The following is a 15,793-nucleotide window of genomic DNA, read 5'->3' as shown; positions in this document are numbered from 1 at the left end:
TTATTCAGCAGCAGAAAGGAAATTTTACTCTCCTAACTCTCCCTCGGTTTATTAGCAGAGCAGCAAAAACCTCACAAAATCAAACTATCAAATACAACTCAGTTTACTGTGGCACAGCAGAAAGATTTTTATAGTGACCTTTGACATTTCTCTACTCTTCTTTCAGACTCTACACAAGAGTTTTGGTGATTCTAGATTTCTTTGGTAATAAGAAAGTAACTAAATGCTGATGATTATGGTAGAAAAGGTTAGCCTAGCTTTTGTCAGAGTGATATTTTATTTTTATTTCAGCTGAAAGCTGGTATTAAAAATCTAATCTAATTCTGCTAAAGCCGGAGTAAAATAAAGATTTTTGTTAAATCAGCTGTGTTTGTGTAATGAACAGAGAGGCAGAGAGTTTAATGTACACAGAAAGCACTGCTTTATTGACTGCACTGGACTGGACTGGTCTGGACTGGGTTGGATGGGACTGGGACTCCATCAGATGAAGTTGGGAGGAGGAAGGGAGCAGACTGGGTTGGGTCAGGTTGGGGAGGCATGGGGTGGGCAGGGGCATAGTGGGATGCAGCCATCATTAAGGCAACACAAACAGCATGCAGATACAGTCACAGGAAACATCATCATCATCATATTGCTTTTCAAAGTCTCGCTTAAAACATCGAAATTGTACAAAAAGGAAGAAAATAGGTTTTTCGCACTAATGAAAAATACATTTTTTGATTTTTTCCCTCCTACAAAGAAGATTCTAATACAAGAAAATAAATATAGCAAAAAAAGCCAAAAAATAATTTAAAATAGCTCTTCTTTTTCATATATGTTCAATAGTTCTCTTTGCTATTAACAAATGGCACAACATTCTTTGAAACAAAGAATACAGAAGGATAAACTCCTGCAACATTCATATTATTGTATTGAAGAACCGATGCAGAGTGGAGGACAAACTGGACATGACAGCAGAGATTTTAACCGTTTTATAAGGACAAATAAAGACAGCAGGAGGAGGAAAAAAAGTACGTGTCCGAGCTCTGCTTTGAATAGACAGCGCCGATTGGCTTCGTGTCATTTAAATACAACCAATAATATGCAGGATAAGGATGTCCAATCATACTTAAGTATGTCATGAGAAAGCAGAAATGAGGGAGAGAGGGAGACGAACTCCTACCTTGTCACAAAAAACGGAGATTCAAGGGTGTTGTTTAAAAGTTGCTCTTTGGAGGTTGCCCAAAAAAAGGTAATTTAAATTTCTACTTATTTAAACCTGAGGGTGAAATCTTTTTTTGTTGTTGTTGTATTTAATGAGTCAGAAACTGTCTGCTCTGCACAGAAGAGAGGTGCTGAGGGAGAATGGTGAAGAGAGAAGCCAAAGAAATACATAAATCAGATAGTTACACAAAATTAAGGAGAGCAAGAGAGACGGACTGACGGGGAATGAAGAGAGGTCAGAGTGGCAAAATGCAATACATGCAGAGTACAGTACAGAGTGAGGTGGCCACATCTGTTCTGGCACGTCATCCACATTGAGCCATCAATTTTTAACGTTCAGCAGTAACTAGAACAGATGAATGTTGGCGTTTGGTTTCCTGCAGCCTGGTCAGGAGACATGCCACAGCACTTAAGAAGATGGCGTTTGGTTGCCTTCATCTCTCTGTGATCAATCATTTTAAATGTCACTGCATCTAATTATATAATCGGCACACTGTTTTTAAGATTATATTGTGTAGAGACCTTAACTTTAAAAGGAGGTTCGACCTGCTGCGACCAGCATTTTTCCCCTTTTGGATTTTCACCTATCGGGCAAAAGGACGCTGATTTGAGACCAGGAATAAACACAGGTCCCCTTTGGGGGATGGGGCATCCAGCATAAAAATCCAATATGTGGAGCTACCCAGAAAGGGAGTTAAAGAGCAGCTCCTTCTTAGCATCACAATAATACAGAACAGCATCATATAATGTCCCCTGGGCTTTAAATTAAAGAGATTTTCCATATATTTATATTTCAGTACCATCTCTGTTTATTTCTTAAGTCCAGTTTTTTTAGTGCCAGGCAACCAATATGTTGGTTCCCACTTTTTTTTTTAACTGTAATAACCTCGGCTGACACTCAGCAGAGGAACCGGTCCACCCGTCCTCCTGGCGACCAGATGTTGGCTGTGATGCAGCTTTGTTGCAGGATGAAGACGTGATTAACGCTCATCCCATCGTTCAGGCTTTTAATGTGGCCGTAGATGTACCGAGATGTACCACAACTTTATACGAATGTTTTCTAAAGGTGTGTTCGACACAACGAAGAGTCATAAATTCTTTGTTTGTGGGGTTGAGGCTGCACCTCTCAATTGATGTTCCCAATGGAAAAACATGAGCTGCGAGCTTGATTGCAAGGTATGCATTAATCAAGCGTGACAGCTGAAGCCCCTGACGGATGTGAGGACTCACGAGAAACTGAATTTATTTGTGTTTCCCATCCATCTGTCTCCCTTTCTCTCCTAGTCTGTGTGTTCGTACGAGCGCATTATTCAAGCAGAAACTTTTTTCATCTCTCGCAAAGAGTTTGTAGCATCTAATTATAACAACTTGTTTCTTTCTGTTCATTTCACATTTATGTTTGGACACACCTTTAAGAGAGGAGAAGGAGTTGAGGAGAACAAAGGGACGGAGGTGCAAAAGATCAGCCGCCACGTAGGAGGGACGGCTCCCTATGTTTAGTTTCAACTAGAATTATGCCAGTGGACTCTCTCTATTTTGCCTCCTGCAACCACATAAAACTAACAAAACACCCTTAAGCATACAGAGGGAGCCAATTTAGGCAATCGCAACACCTGTTGGTTCCCTGCAAGTATCGAATCTGGGATAAACACAAGAAGTGACTCAGAGGCAGGAGATAAACATTTGCGTGAGTGAGTCAGCTCATGAAACAAGAGAAGAAGAACAAAAAAGTGGGGAAATGGATAAAAATGGAAGAAATCAAGGAGGAGGATTAAAGCGGAGACAGATGGACCGCACGGTGGAAATTACAAGCGGGAGAAGCAGAGAGACACAGTGCAGACGGCCTCTAACAAATTATTTTAACCTGCATCTGAAATCCATTCTGCCTCGACGCGATGTATCCAGATTACATTTACACCTGCAAAACAGTGTTGAAATCACTTTCTTTCCTGTTGCACTTTGGGCGAGCTTCCTGGCTGAACTCAGAACAGACGCTGGGAGACGGCTGGTTTGTCTAAATGGATCTTGGGAGAGTGTTTTTTTGGATTTACACTTCAATTTGTCTGCTGTTATGTGGATGTCTGAACCTCACAGGAGCGCGATGGAAAAACCAGATGTAAAGACAGTTGAATAAACTGTTGAATTTGGTGGGTGAGGCAGCATAAAAAGTGGGACTTTCCAGGTTTTCCAGGTTTCAAGTGAGATTTCCAAAAGTAAACATTAAAACGGATTGGATTCCAAACCTGGATCTTTTTATTGGTATGAGCTGTTGGCTAAATGTATGTTTTTCTATGAACATAACCAGAGTGTAAGACTGAAAGTGGATAAATGAAAATCTGGTCTTCATTGTGATTTTTAAAGGACAAAGTTGGTGTTATGATATTTTTTTTTTTCCATATTTCAACAAATCCTACAAAAATACCAAAGCCATCAGCGGTTTATTACAAAAACGTTCAGACATGTTAGACATGATGGGGTCTGTTAGCATTACAGCTACAAAAAGAGCCTCTTTGACAGTCATTTTACTCTTGTTACAATGCCTAATGGCTTTCTTGTATCTAGCAAAAAGCTCCCACTTTCAGAGTTTTTTCCACTGTTGGATCTGTGTGATGTCATAAAGAGGGGGCATGCCTAATATGGCAGCTCTGGCTGTGAACACAGAAGCTTTAACTTGAAAGAAGCTAATAACTGTTTCAGAGTTGAGATGAATCTAGGCCTAGTAAGATAGAGAATGGTTAGTTTTAAGAGTTTTAAATTCTTAGTTTAAAGAATTGTTTGGTAATGGCCTTTAATTTATGCTCTAAGTAGCAGTATCAAGACTTTCTGGTGATTAATAATATATTCTGCAGTAAAAATGAATTGTTTTTTAAGCCGTTTGAAATGGAAGTATCTCCGCTCGGCTCCCCCGATTTGAGTTTTTACATTTTTGCAAAGACAAATCTTGGACGGGGATTCAGCTGTGTGAGGCGAGAGAGCGAGAGGAGAGGAGGCATGAAGAGGGGAAAGGGAGGGCCTGGTGCTGTTTATATTAGCTGCTTGTTAACCTGACTGTACGGACAGGCTCCAAACAGAACGCAGAGGAAAGAACAAGTTGTACTCTTTTGTCTTTCTTTGGCTCCGGTTCAGCGAACAGTCTCCCTCCTCTCCTTCTTTCTAAACAACTCTCCTCTTTCCCGCACTTTCCCTCTTTTCAAGCCAGAGTTAAGCAAAGCTGAGTGCAATGTTTTCAGCTCCTCGTGCGTCTGTCATTATTTGTCCTTAAAGCTATAGGTGTCCTTCTTCTTTTTTGATCACCTTTAAAAAGCCATGTGCCAAGGGCCAAGGAGGCTGATCACCGGACAGGGAGAGGAAGAGTTGTGGGCAGGAGGGAGACAACAGGAGGGTGATTGTTTTTAGGGGATTCAGGATGGAGAAGAAGAGGGGAGTTTGCTGGTGGTGGGAGGAGGAGGAGGAGGAGGAAGTTGCTGGATGGTGGATGCAGAGTAAGGTACGCAGTGGGTACAGACGGGAGATTTAGTCTGAAAACATTTCTCTGAGCTGCTGTGGAGGATGAAGCGATCACACGGGTAGAGCATCAATCACTCTTTGGTTCCACCTTCAGTCACCAAGAGACGCTGGACACAAACAGTGCCCCCCACCCACCCCCCCACACCTAAAAAAAGGCACAAAAATAGAAGCAATGCTTTTCGGATGAGTGCTTCTTGAGGTTTGTTGCAGGCTTTGATCCAAAAAAGCAACGCGGTGCTATCAGATTGCTGCTGCATTTACCATTACATTTAAAAAAGGCAGCAAATCTTCACTGCTGTGAAGCTGAACCTGGGGAATATCTGCCATTTCTGATAAATTAACCAAATAAATTTTTAAGATGCGACTGATTGATTGTACCAATCAGTCTCGAGCTCTGAAGGTTGAGTTTTACTTCAGATCAGTTTCTTCCTTGGCAGCAGCTCCGGTTGTGCGACTAAACCTCCGATCTGTGGAGTGTGTGTCTGGGTTCTGGATGCTGAGACCTTGAAGCCATAACTTTGCTGTAACGGAGAGGAGAGCAAAGCGCCAGTAAAAACAGTAGAAGCAGATAATGAGTCAGCTTTCTAGTCTGATACGAGCCACAGCGGCCAGATAAGCATTATAAAAGGAAAAAAACAAAACAAACAGCTTGCAAAAGCCTCTTTAAAACACGGAAAATGAAAATGTCTAGTAGTAGTAGTTGAACAGTATTATACATTATTGTAGATGAGTATAAACTCCAGCGGTAGGTAGGTGGGCAGGTTTGTACGGCTGGTGTAGGGCAGCGAAACAAGGACTAGGCATTGATACCAGAAACAGGAAGCACTAAGCAATCTCTATTGTCGTGCGGACACATTTTTAGACAGACCTGCAATTTTCTGCTTTAGAGACATTTCAAGACTTCTGATCTAATCCCGCCTTTGTTACTGGACTGCTGTCCCTTGTGGCTTGCAGGTATTTATTTCCTAAGCAATACCCAGTCCTGCTTTCACTGATCCCACGATAGCCTCAGACCACTTTCTGGATGAAGGAGCAACCACAGAAGAAGAAACGACATCTTATGAACTGCATCCCGATGCCCTCGTGGTTCCCCAGAACCACCTCAGTGCAATAAATTACTTTAAATTGTAGAAATCCAACTTTTTACCACCCACTAGGAGCAATTCGTGGAATTTAAAACCCCGTTTTTAATGTCGTCGTTCACCAGAACTGACCGTTGCTGTCATTTCTGGATCCTAAACTGCTTTTCTTGCTAATGGAAAGTTGTAAATGTGACCCTTCACCCAGCTGAGGGGGTTCTGAGGAGCCCAGCCCTGCTGGTGCACTGATGTTTTACAACAGAGTCAGTACAGTAAACGGCAGCTGTGCGCAGGCGAGGTTCCAATTACCTGCAAGCAATCGGTCTAGTGGAAAGCATCACTGTGTGTAGGTGTGTTTCTGACCTGCCATTATGTGCTTGATGCCCGTCAGTTTATTTCCGTGGTGCAGCGTCAGTGCCAACACCTGAGGGAAGAGTTCTGCTCTCAACATACAGCAAGCTGAGGACTGTACAGCGTTTCTGTTGCACATTTTATTGCCTCTCTAAGTGGTGACTTATCATAGAGGAACGCGACCTACCGACACGGATGCTCCAAGTATGAGGATAAAAACTTTCACACTGCATCTAATTTTATGGGACACAACCCAAATAGACAGAGAGAGAGAAAGCGAGAAACCCCCTGCACTAGATCTCCTTTCAGTGTGGATATTCGACCTGACAGAGTTGCAAAATTCAAAGATCATCAGAGCACATTTGGGCTGCGAGCCAACACCCACACCGGCGTACCACACAGAGGATAGCGATGCTTTGAAGTTGCATTCTAGCGGATATTGATAAAAAGAACCTGCAAGAGACTCCAGTCTACAGTATCTACGAAGCGGAAGGAGAGGGCATTGAAGCCACACTGTAAATATAGAATAATAACCAGTTTTGTTTGCTAAGGCTGCACAGTATCAAGGCAAAAAAACAGATCAGAAGTACAATTTGCTTTGTTTTTGTGTGGAATCTGACCGTCACTCAGCAGGAAATCTTATATACTGCTAACCAGCTCCACTAATTTAGCCCTAAATGAGTATTTTTCAGTCCTTTTTTTGTCCTTCGGCAACTGTGCAGCCTCAGCCTTTGCTACTACATGTTAAGGCCATACATGTGAGGCCTTGTCTAAAACCACTGTCTACAACGTCAGGCTACTCTGAACATTGAATATTGAAACCAAGATTACATTTTTCTGTCTTAGCAACACATGAATGGTAACGAACACCTGGCCGAGGATTCGGAGGCGACACGTCACCGCGTCCTCGCATCGGAACACGAGCTTTGTTGCTCTTTTTTTGTCGTTACTGTAATGTGTCAGCTGTAATAGCCATCGTAGAAGTCCCAAGTCCTCCGCCTGTCCTCGCAAGACCGTGACGCAACAATGCGAGTGCTTCTACCATGGCTACACCTGAAGGGACGAAGAGGGGACAGAGACGCAGCGCTGTCACCTGACCTGTGATAATACTCTCCTGTTGTTGGGGAGGGGGTGGCGTTTCGCTCTGAGTAAACTCATGCTTCCTGATGCAGTCAGGACCACATATACATAACAAAAACTTTTACATTGTAACCCTGTTATACCAGCTCTGGGGTTTGTGTAAGCGTCTATGTGTGTGTGTGTGTGTGCATGCGTGTAAGTGAGAGAGAGAGCTGTATGTTGTGTGTTCAGTTCAGCAGCACTGGCTTTTTTCTTTTTTTTTCCTTTTTTGGAGGGGGTTAATACATGCGAGTCTGTGTTTAACAACCATCACCGGGCATTTCCTGTGGGAATCCCCCCGTGAATGCAGATCTATCCAGGTTGGGAATTAAAAGCGCCCCCTGGGTTAGAGGAGGTCGAATCACATCTGCTGACCTGGACATCACTGTTCGAGTGGTCTGACAGCTTAATATGTTTGCGTAGATAAGACTGAAATATGCTGCCTTGTAACACAGATCTGTTCTTTGGCATGGTCACTCCAGAAAACCGGGGAGAAGCTGTTCATACAGGAAAACGGAGAAAGTAGAATGGACTTGGGCCTCTGTTCAAATGTGTGTTCATCAGGCCTGGGTCAAGCAGCCCTTAAAATCAAATCTTTAAGTCATCCCAGTTTGGTGAGACCCAAAAGACACTCCCATCTGTTAGCCGATACTATCTGACCTCAGATCAGATGGGTTAAAGTGGGACTGTTGAACCCTGGGCTGATGGTCGTATGCTGTACTGAGAGAAGGAGCATGCTCAGTAGTAGTCGTGTTGGAGTTCAAACAGTGAAGCTTTCCAAATAAGGAAGTTTCTAGACAAACACACATCACTTCATATATTTATATATATATATACTGTATACGATATAAAATGTGTGTATATATATATATATATCTACGTCTTTCGTTGCTTTTCCATAAATTCTTAACCTTTTATTGTTCTTTTTTATAAGTTTTTTTAACCCCTGAGAATACCACGGACTGCTTTAAGTACAAAATACAACTCTCAGACAAAAACAACAAGAACGGCTCGTGTGTTTCGTGTTTTTTTAAAAACAAATTTACAATCAAATCAATTCAGGGACTTAAGAGCGCAGGCCTCTGAAGCTGATTATTACACTGTCTACGTCCATCTAGTAGGAACAAGACATGCCTCAGAGCCATCAGTTGTGAAAGCTTGGCCACGTCAAACAAAAGCGGCTGCCACGTTGGTGCCTGACAGTGTTTACGTCTTCATAGAACAAAATAAGAAGCTGCATAGGTACACATGGGTGATCTGACTAATAAAAATGACTAATTTCCTCTGATTTTACATATAGTTTTATGTATATCCACATGCACTGAATGCATTCCAAGTGGATACATAAATAGCAACATCAGAATGCCAAAACTGAGGATTCGTCCTCTTACGAACCAAAGCAGAATTTCATCTGCTTTTGAGGTTGAATTTGTGTCACATGACGTCAGCCGCTGTAGCAAGAATATACCCATGAACTACACGATGCATGGTCACCCTAACCAGTCTGTAACTGTTTATAAAACATGTCTCTCAGGCTTGGCTTACATGAACACAGCTACCCACCCCATATGAAAAAGCTGAACTGCACTGCTGATTAACCAAACCCCAAAATGAATACTATTTGCAGTAATGTGCATGAAATTTTAAATAAGAGGTCTAATTTTCAATGGCAGCAACATGGTGCCCGCAGTGTAACTGGCCAAACTCTGGTTATTGATGGCTCTGGGCTGCAGTGATGCAACTTAGGGGGGCACAGAGCAGCAGGCAGCTCTTTGCACTGACGGCACGATGTTGCTCTGCGTTGCAAGCTGCTGCATATGCTCTGTTGATAAATGGCAAGTGATGCATTTCCATCCTTTCAGGCACTACACAATTGTTAAGGTGACAAGGAGCCCAATGCCGGCTACGCTCAGTAGCCACTCCAATGGGATTTCCTTTTGGCTTGATTGTTACAAATCCGATTGACAAACGACTGATTGACCTACTCAGCGATTGTTTGGTTGATTTGGAAAGTTGGCGGCGATTGAGGGGGACGCAGGGCCACAGGGCAAGTGAAAGAAAGGCACAGAGTTTGTACGACGATTTTTCTCCAAAGACCCGGGAGTTAAAAGAACGCGGAATTAGGAAGAATTTGAAAGCAGCTGACAAAAAAGTCAGACCAAATATTTCAACGACGGCTGCGGTGTGAGCAAAAGGGATCCGCTTATGGTAGTTTGTGTGTGAGTATGTCTGTGTGTGTCTGTGTGTCTGTGTGAAAATCTGAATGAGCACCAGGGTTGGGGTCAATGCGTTCGCTATTCAGAAACTGGCAAAGCTAGAGATTTGTAGATTTTTTTTGGTTGTTGTTTTTTCTTTTATGAAGTAAAATGTGAAAAATTTGAGAATGAAGGATTCAGTGTACATTTTTCAAACCCAGTCAACGAGGGAGGAAAATTGACCCCAACCCTGAATGAGCATCTATTATACACACAAGTGCTTACATTACAGCTCTTATGACTAGCTATGTTGTGCTTTTCAAGGCTGAATACAAGTTGTCACCCGCTGTACATATTCAGACCAACTCTGGTGTGAAATTGTCTTTTCCACTGAACATATTCAAGAAAACAAGCACTCACTGGATGCAACTCGGGCCACAAAGGCCGAGAATGAAGCATACCCTGAAACCAGCTTGAATAATAATAATAATTATAATAATGCCCCAAAGTGTTTGTTCCCAAGTCTGGCAGATACCACAGACATGAGGCCAGAACTGGGTGCTTCGTTCGACGCCCAGAAATGAAATGATTCTGAAATATACAACACAAAAAAAAAAACAAGAGAAAGAGACTGAAGGTAATGTTTGTTTTCAATCTGCTGAATGTATCACATCTTATGATAAGCTAACAACAAACTGCAGTCCAGTGGAGAAGCTTTTCTGTATGATAGGCAAACGGCTACATTCAAATCCCCTCCGTCCTAAAAAACAGAGCAGGTTAGGAGCTGGGGATTTTCCACTGATGGATGCGATCGGGATTTTGGTTGAACAAAGCGATCCAGCCGTGTTTTTATAGACTGTATGCTGGGCACAGGTGGGAAAAAACAAAAACAAAAAACAATTAGCCAGCGGGATTCTGCTTGGATAACTGCTTGTGTGTATTTGTCTATTGGAATCTCAGTTCTTTAGGAAGCCAGCACGCTTCTTCTCAGCAGGTCCTCGTTCCCGGAGTGCAACTGCGGCAGGCGGAGCTTGCGCCCACCAGTGCGCGTGTCCGAATCGCTCTGCTCGCCGTCAGAGAAGTAGCCATCAGTCTCAGCAGCGTCTAACAGGGATACGTCTTTCCCTGCGAGTGGCAGGTCCATGGACTCGAACCCCGCTACACCTCTGGTGACGCCCCTCACTCTCGATTTACCCTGGCGGGACAGACGGTGCCGCGGGGTCCCGCCACGAAAGATTGTCCCAGCGTCGGGCATTGTGAACCCAAGACCAGAGACTGGTGGGTTTGAGCCCACTGTGAAACCAGATCCAGCCCTTGATACTACACCATTCCCTGCATGGATGCCATCCCAAGGACTGTTATCCTCCGAGATGTGACAGGAATCCATTTTGGAGATGGGCGGCTGTGGCGGTGGGTCCCTGTGAAGGTCAGAGCTTCTGGTCTGGTGGTGATGGAGGGGGTGGTGCACGGTCTTGGAGGAGCCTTTGTTCTTTTCCCCTTTCCGACTCACGTGGCCAGACTTTTCCTCCGCCACGCTCGCCCAGAGCCTCTTTGCGGTGGAGGGCTGCTGCCAGCGGACGCAGCAGCTGCAGACAGGAGCGTCTGAGGCTGGGCCGGAGTGGTTGGTGGTGCACGAACACGGGGCTTGTTGCTCCCTCTCGGTTTGCGCCCCAACTGGGGTGTTTTCCAGGTGGACTGCATGGAGTTCTCCATCATTAGGTTGAGCAAACTCTCTTCGCCCTGCAGGAGCTGGATGAAAAGAGGAGAAAGGTAAGAAAGGGAAAGACAGATATTGGTGATGAAAGAGGAAAACGGATGAGGAAATGCAACTGAACAAACAAATCTTTTCATGTTTAAAAGTGAAATAACACAAAATATTCAAGATATATGTGAAAAGTTGATACAGCAGTTAATCTGCTCATTGCTCTGATTTTGTGGTTTGGAATACTTTGGAACAAAAACTCCCCACCCACTCCCACCTACCCACACGTCCAACAGCTCAGCAGTTTAGACTGTGAGCTACCGATGTCACAATTTGTTCCTGAGCAAAAAAGAACCCGACTAAATGACAAAGCTGATCTGTTCTGACGGCACTCTACATCGTGATCTTTTATTTCTTCAGGGTGTGATTCTGTTGAATCTCTAACACTTTTTGTTTTTAATAAACAGGCCTTGTGTTTATTGATTTTAAACTACACCCCTAATATTAACTTGCGACATGTGGGCTTTGTTTAAATTACATCATTGTTTATTTATGCAGATCTTTGTTTCTGAAAGATATCAGGTTCCTGTTTAATTGGAAAAAATGACTGCGGTTGTGTTTATTGTTCTTTAAGCACATCCAAAAACAGCAGCGCAATCTGGTGAGAGCCCCCTGCCAGCCAGCACACAAACAGCACGTTCCTGGGGGGAGAACATCTTTGCTCTGATTAGCAGATCGATCAATTTACAAGAAAAAACTAACAAACTAAACTACATAAAACCGCACCCAATCTAAAGAATCGATGATCAGGTCTTTGATCAAAGTCAGATGAACTTTTTCAAGTGTCAAACTACAAACTGACGCTGTGCTGGCTGACTGGCTTACCGCAGACTGGATGAAATGACTGAAATTTGAGTGAAAAGCACCCTCATGCAAACTTTTAGACCATCACGAACAGCTGTAGCAGCTGTTTGATGTTGGTATGATGCTGATATATTCTATATTTCCGATGAGAAAAACACAATAGTTCATCGTTTAATACTTTCTGAATGTTTGTGGCTCTCAGCCCTAAAACTACTGGTTCCCACTTAAGTAACAAATCTTTATAAATGGCTTCATAGTGGTGTTTAAGTACACATTAATGTCTAAAACAAATTTAGAATACAATTTCTAAATCAGAATTTATGTTTCAACATCAAAAAGGTGATGAGTTGAGTTGAGTCATTGTGACTGCTTTATCGCCTTTACTCCTAGTTTAAAAATGGAGCTGCTACCAATCAGGTGGTTTCGGTCTTCCACACTAGAGTTTCCCTTCAGGCAAACATGTCAGGCTACTGTTGTGGACCTCGACATCAATCTACAGCCTTGATTCTTTCTTCCTGTGATCAGATCGTCTTCATCGCCACTGTTTTTTAATAGCAGCAGGTATTCTTGGCCTGCTCCACAGATCCCCTGTCAGTTCGAGGGACCAGTCTAACCAGACCCAGGATAGGTGGGGTCTGGTTAGACTGGACCCCAGGATAGGTGGAGAGCTGGTGCCGCTTTGCTGAGCTCACAGAGGCTACTGAGTGGGGACTCGAGCCTCATCCAAGACGATGTTGCTGGAATGTGTCCGCTGGATGAGGAATTTACTGGCGAGGCAGCTGCTTACTGCTCAGTTTTTAAAAAAATGTATATAGTCACAAATATGTATGTACACATCTGTTCATCATTATACTTTAAAACGCACAGATTAGCTTCGCCTATGTACACATTTGTGTATTTGCATGCATTTGTTAGAGGCACAAATGCAATAAAGTTCTGTGTTAGGATGGTGATCAAAATACACACAGATTAATTTATGACTGCTTTTTAAAAAAAATACTTTTCCATTAATACAAGCAGCATTCAGGAATAGTACCAGTGCTCAGTTCTAGTTGAAACTAACAAAAAGTAATTAAACTGAGCAAATGATTTCTAATGTATGTGGAAAAGAAATGCTGGTCGTCCTTGTGGAGTGTTTTAGACTCAATTAATGCACAAAAGCGAACTTCTCTGTGTATGTGTCATTTTCTTGTACACTGTAGCCGTTTTTCCTTCCTTGACTAAGAAGAACGCTTCACTTTTTTACTTATGTAGCTGATTGTGTCGGTGTGGCCTCTTCACAGGAAAGTCCTTGGCACTCGTTTGGTTCACCGGTGAAGTGGACTGGAATTCAGGTCAAGATGTAACGGTCTATTCACAATGTTGCATTAGCAAACCACTTTTTCTTTTCCAAGTATTGAGCAAGACGTTTGTGTTGTATTCATCTCTTATCATAACATGTAACAGCGGCAGTTCACCTGGTAAAGCAAGCACCCCATTGTACTGAAGGCTAAAGTCCTTACTACAGCAGTCTGACCCGTTGCTGCGTTTCATTCCTTCTGTCTCTCTATCTCTCTGCTAACACATCGTCTTCTGTGCCCTCTGCTCCTGAAGCCCTACCTGGTCAGAAAGCAGGCTGCCGCTCTTGTCCCGATGTTGGGCACCCAGAGCCCACTGGCTCAGCATGTCGTCAGCGGTGATCTGAACCGACTGGGCGAGCCAGCTGTCGAACAAAGAGTTGTCCAACGGGAATGACTTTGACAAACCTGAGGAAAGGGGAAGAGGGCATAAGCAGGGAGAGGGGAGGTGCAGGAAGGGAGAGTAAGAGGAAGCAAGAAAAATGGGAGAAAAATTGGATGAAATTGGTAGAAATGAATAGAAGGGAAGAGGAGGGAAAAAACAAAGCAGAGAGGTGAGGGGCGTTGCATATTTTTCATGAATAAGAAAATAAAGGTAAAAGATCCAAAGCCTCCTTTCAATCTGATATGTTTTAGATTATTATAATGTTACATATATATCCAAAGTGAGCACGAGCTTCAGGGCAGGAATGGATGGATGGACATTCTCCTTTGGGATTTTCTGGTACAGAGAGGAATTCATGGCTCCATCGATTACAGCAACTGTGATGCTCCCGAAGCAGCAAAGCAGCTCCAGGCCATCACACTACCATAGCACCACCATGTTTGACTGCTGGTATGATGTTGGACACAAGTCTTCGGAAAAGTTCAACTTTTATCTTGTCAGTCCACAGAATATTTTCCCTAAAGCTTTGGGGATCATGAAAATGTTTTTCTGGTAAATGTGAAACGAGCTTAGTCTCCTCCTTACTGTTGAATCATCAGTCTGTCAGGCACGTTGATTCAACAGGCAGTAATGAAGCCTGGGTGTGGCTAGTGAAATTAAACTCAGACAAAATGTATTTAACAATGTAGTTAATCACAGTTAACTCATCAAGGAGGGGCAATAACGACTTCCTCACACAGGGCCAGGTAGGTTAGACTGGTAGGTTTTCCCGTTTCTCTAAATGAAATGAAATAATAATTTCAAACCTGCATTTTGTATTTGTCTAATATTAAAACTAAGGAATCAGGAAGGAGGCAAATAATTTTTCTCAGCACTGTATATGTGTAAGTAGAGCAAGCACAACAATGGGTTGGATTTGGAGCAAAATTACCAATGAAGGCTTTTGCCTTGTGTTTTAAAGTTGCATCCAAAATTCGTGAATATTAAAGACAAAGCACTTAAATTAGATGACAACGTCCAAGTAAAAATAGAGTTGATGTCTCCTTGCCAAAAAAAAAAGGATGCGTTTAATGACTTCTCCAACACTGGTGTGTTTACAGGACTATCTCAGCCTGGATTATGTGCAGTGTGAGTGTGTTCAGTATCTGTGTGTGTGTGAATCTGCAGACAATGCTCCCTCCTTTTAAGTGTTTGCATGTGTGTCTGTATAATTAGGAGATTTTCATGGCTCCTTTTCTATCATTGTGGGCTGTGAGAAGTGCTGCCAAAGCGCCGCATGTCTGTCTGCAGCATTTTAGGATTTTTTCCTCTAATATAAAAGCACAGACAAACTCATTTTAACAATGTACCCACACTTTCACTTGTCAAATATTTAATTTAAGTGGAGAAAGATGGATGGTGGACATGGCGCAATGTTAACAGTTAAAAAGATGATAAAAACAAACCCAACACAAAGAACAAGCAAGTGTCAGAAATCCTCACTCATTATATTTTGGAATACAGAAAGAATCTGACACTTTATAGTTGTGTCAAAATATACAGTGATTATAATTATGTGGTATTTAGACCACTAAGTGTAAAGCAGTGTTCAAGTGACGGTAATTGCTCAAACACTGCATCACGAATTGGCCCAAAAGAAAACAGGCAGACAAACAAGAGGAAACAAGGCAACTCATCGCAACCATGGATTTCACATAAAGGATTGACATCACCTTTTGACTAGACTTCAGTATTTGTGAGAATCCAGACGTGAGCGGATTTTTCATCTGCAGTCATAAACCGTTCGGGGGCAACACACAGACACCGATACGCAAATCAGGATTTATTAACAAACTAATAAAATACTAGAAATTCAATCACTAAAACCAAGCGCAAACATCTTGGACAGGCTGTACCTCACAGCAATAATATTTATTATTTGCCACATAATTCCATTAAAATTCTTCAACAGGCACAGCCGGCAAAATCAAAGCAGAGAGGTCCAATTCAGCAATTCAAATTAGTTTAGGTGAAACCTAGTACAGAGACTTGCTAAAGGTGCCTATGTCAGG

The 15,793-nt window shown here is 42.7% G+C and overlaps 1 protein-coding gene across 2 annotated transcripts in view; it reads right to left on the bottom strand.

Moving 5' to 3' along the window:
* Positions 1-397: 397 nt before the first annotated feature.
* jade2 (jade family PHD finger 2) overlaps positions 398-15,793 on the bottom strand; it is a 225,473-nt gene continuing 210,077 nt past the window's right edge. For both annotated transcript variants that reach the window (XM_005456139.4, XM_005456140.4), the window contains 2 exons: positions 13,620-13,765; positions 398-11,203 (listed from right to left, as the gene is read on the bottom strand). In XM_005456139.4, coding sequence (XP_005456196.2) covers positions 10,961-11,203; positions 13,620-13,765 — 389 coding nt within the window. In that variant the 3' untranslated portion in view covers positions 398-10,960. The remainder of the gene's footprint in view (positions 11,204-13,619; positions 13,766-15,793) is intronic.

This window comes from Oreochromis niloticus, linkage group LG10 (genome assembly GCF_001858045.2).
Source record: "Oreochromis niloticus isolate F11D_XX linkage group LG10, O_niloticus_UMD_NMBU, whole genome shotgun sequence".
NCBI classification, from domain to species: domain Eukaryota; kingdom Metazoa; phylum Chordata; class Actinopteri; order Cichliformes; family Cichlidae; genus Oreochromis; species Oreochromis niloticus.
This window is presented reverse-complemented; position numbering and strand designations above follow the sequence as displayed.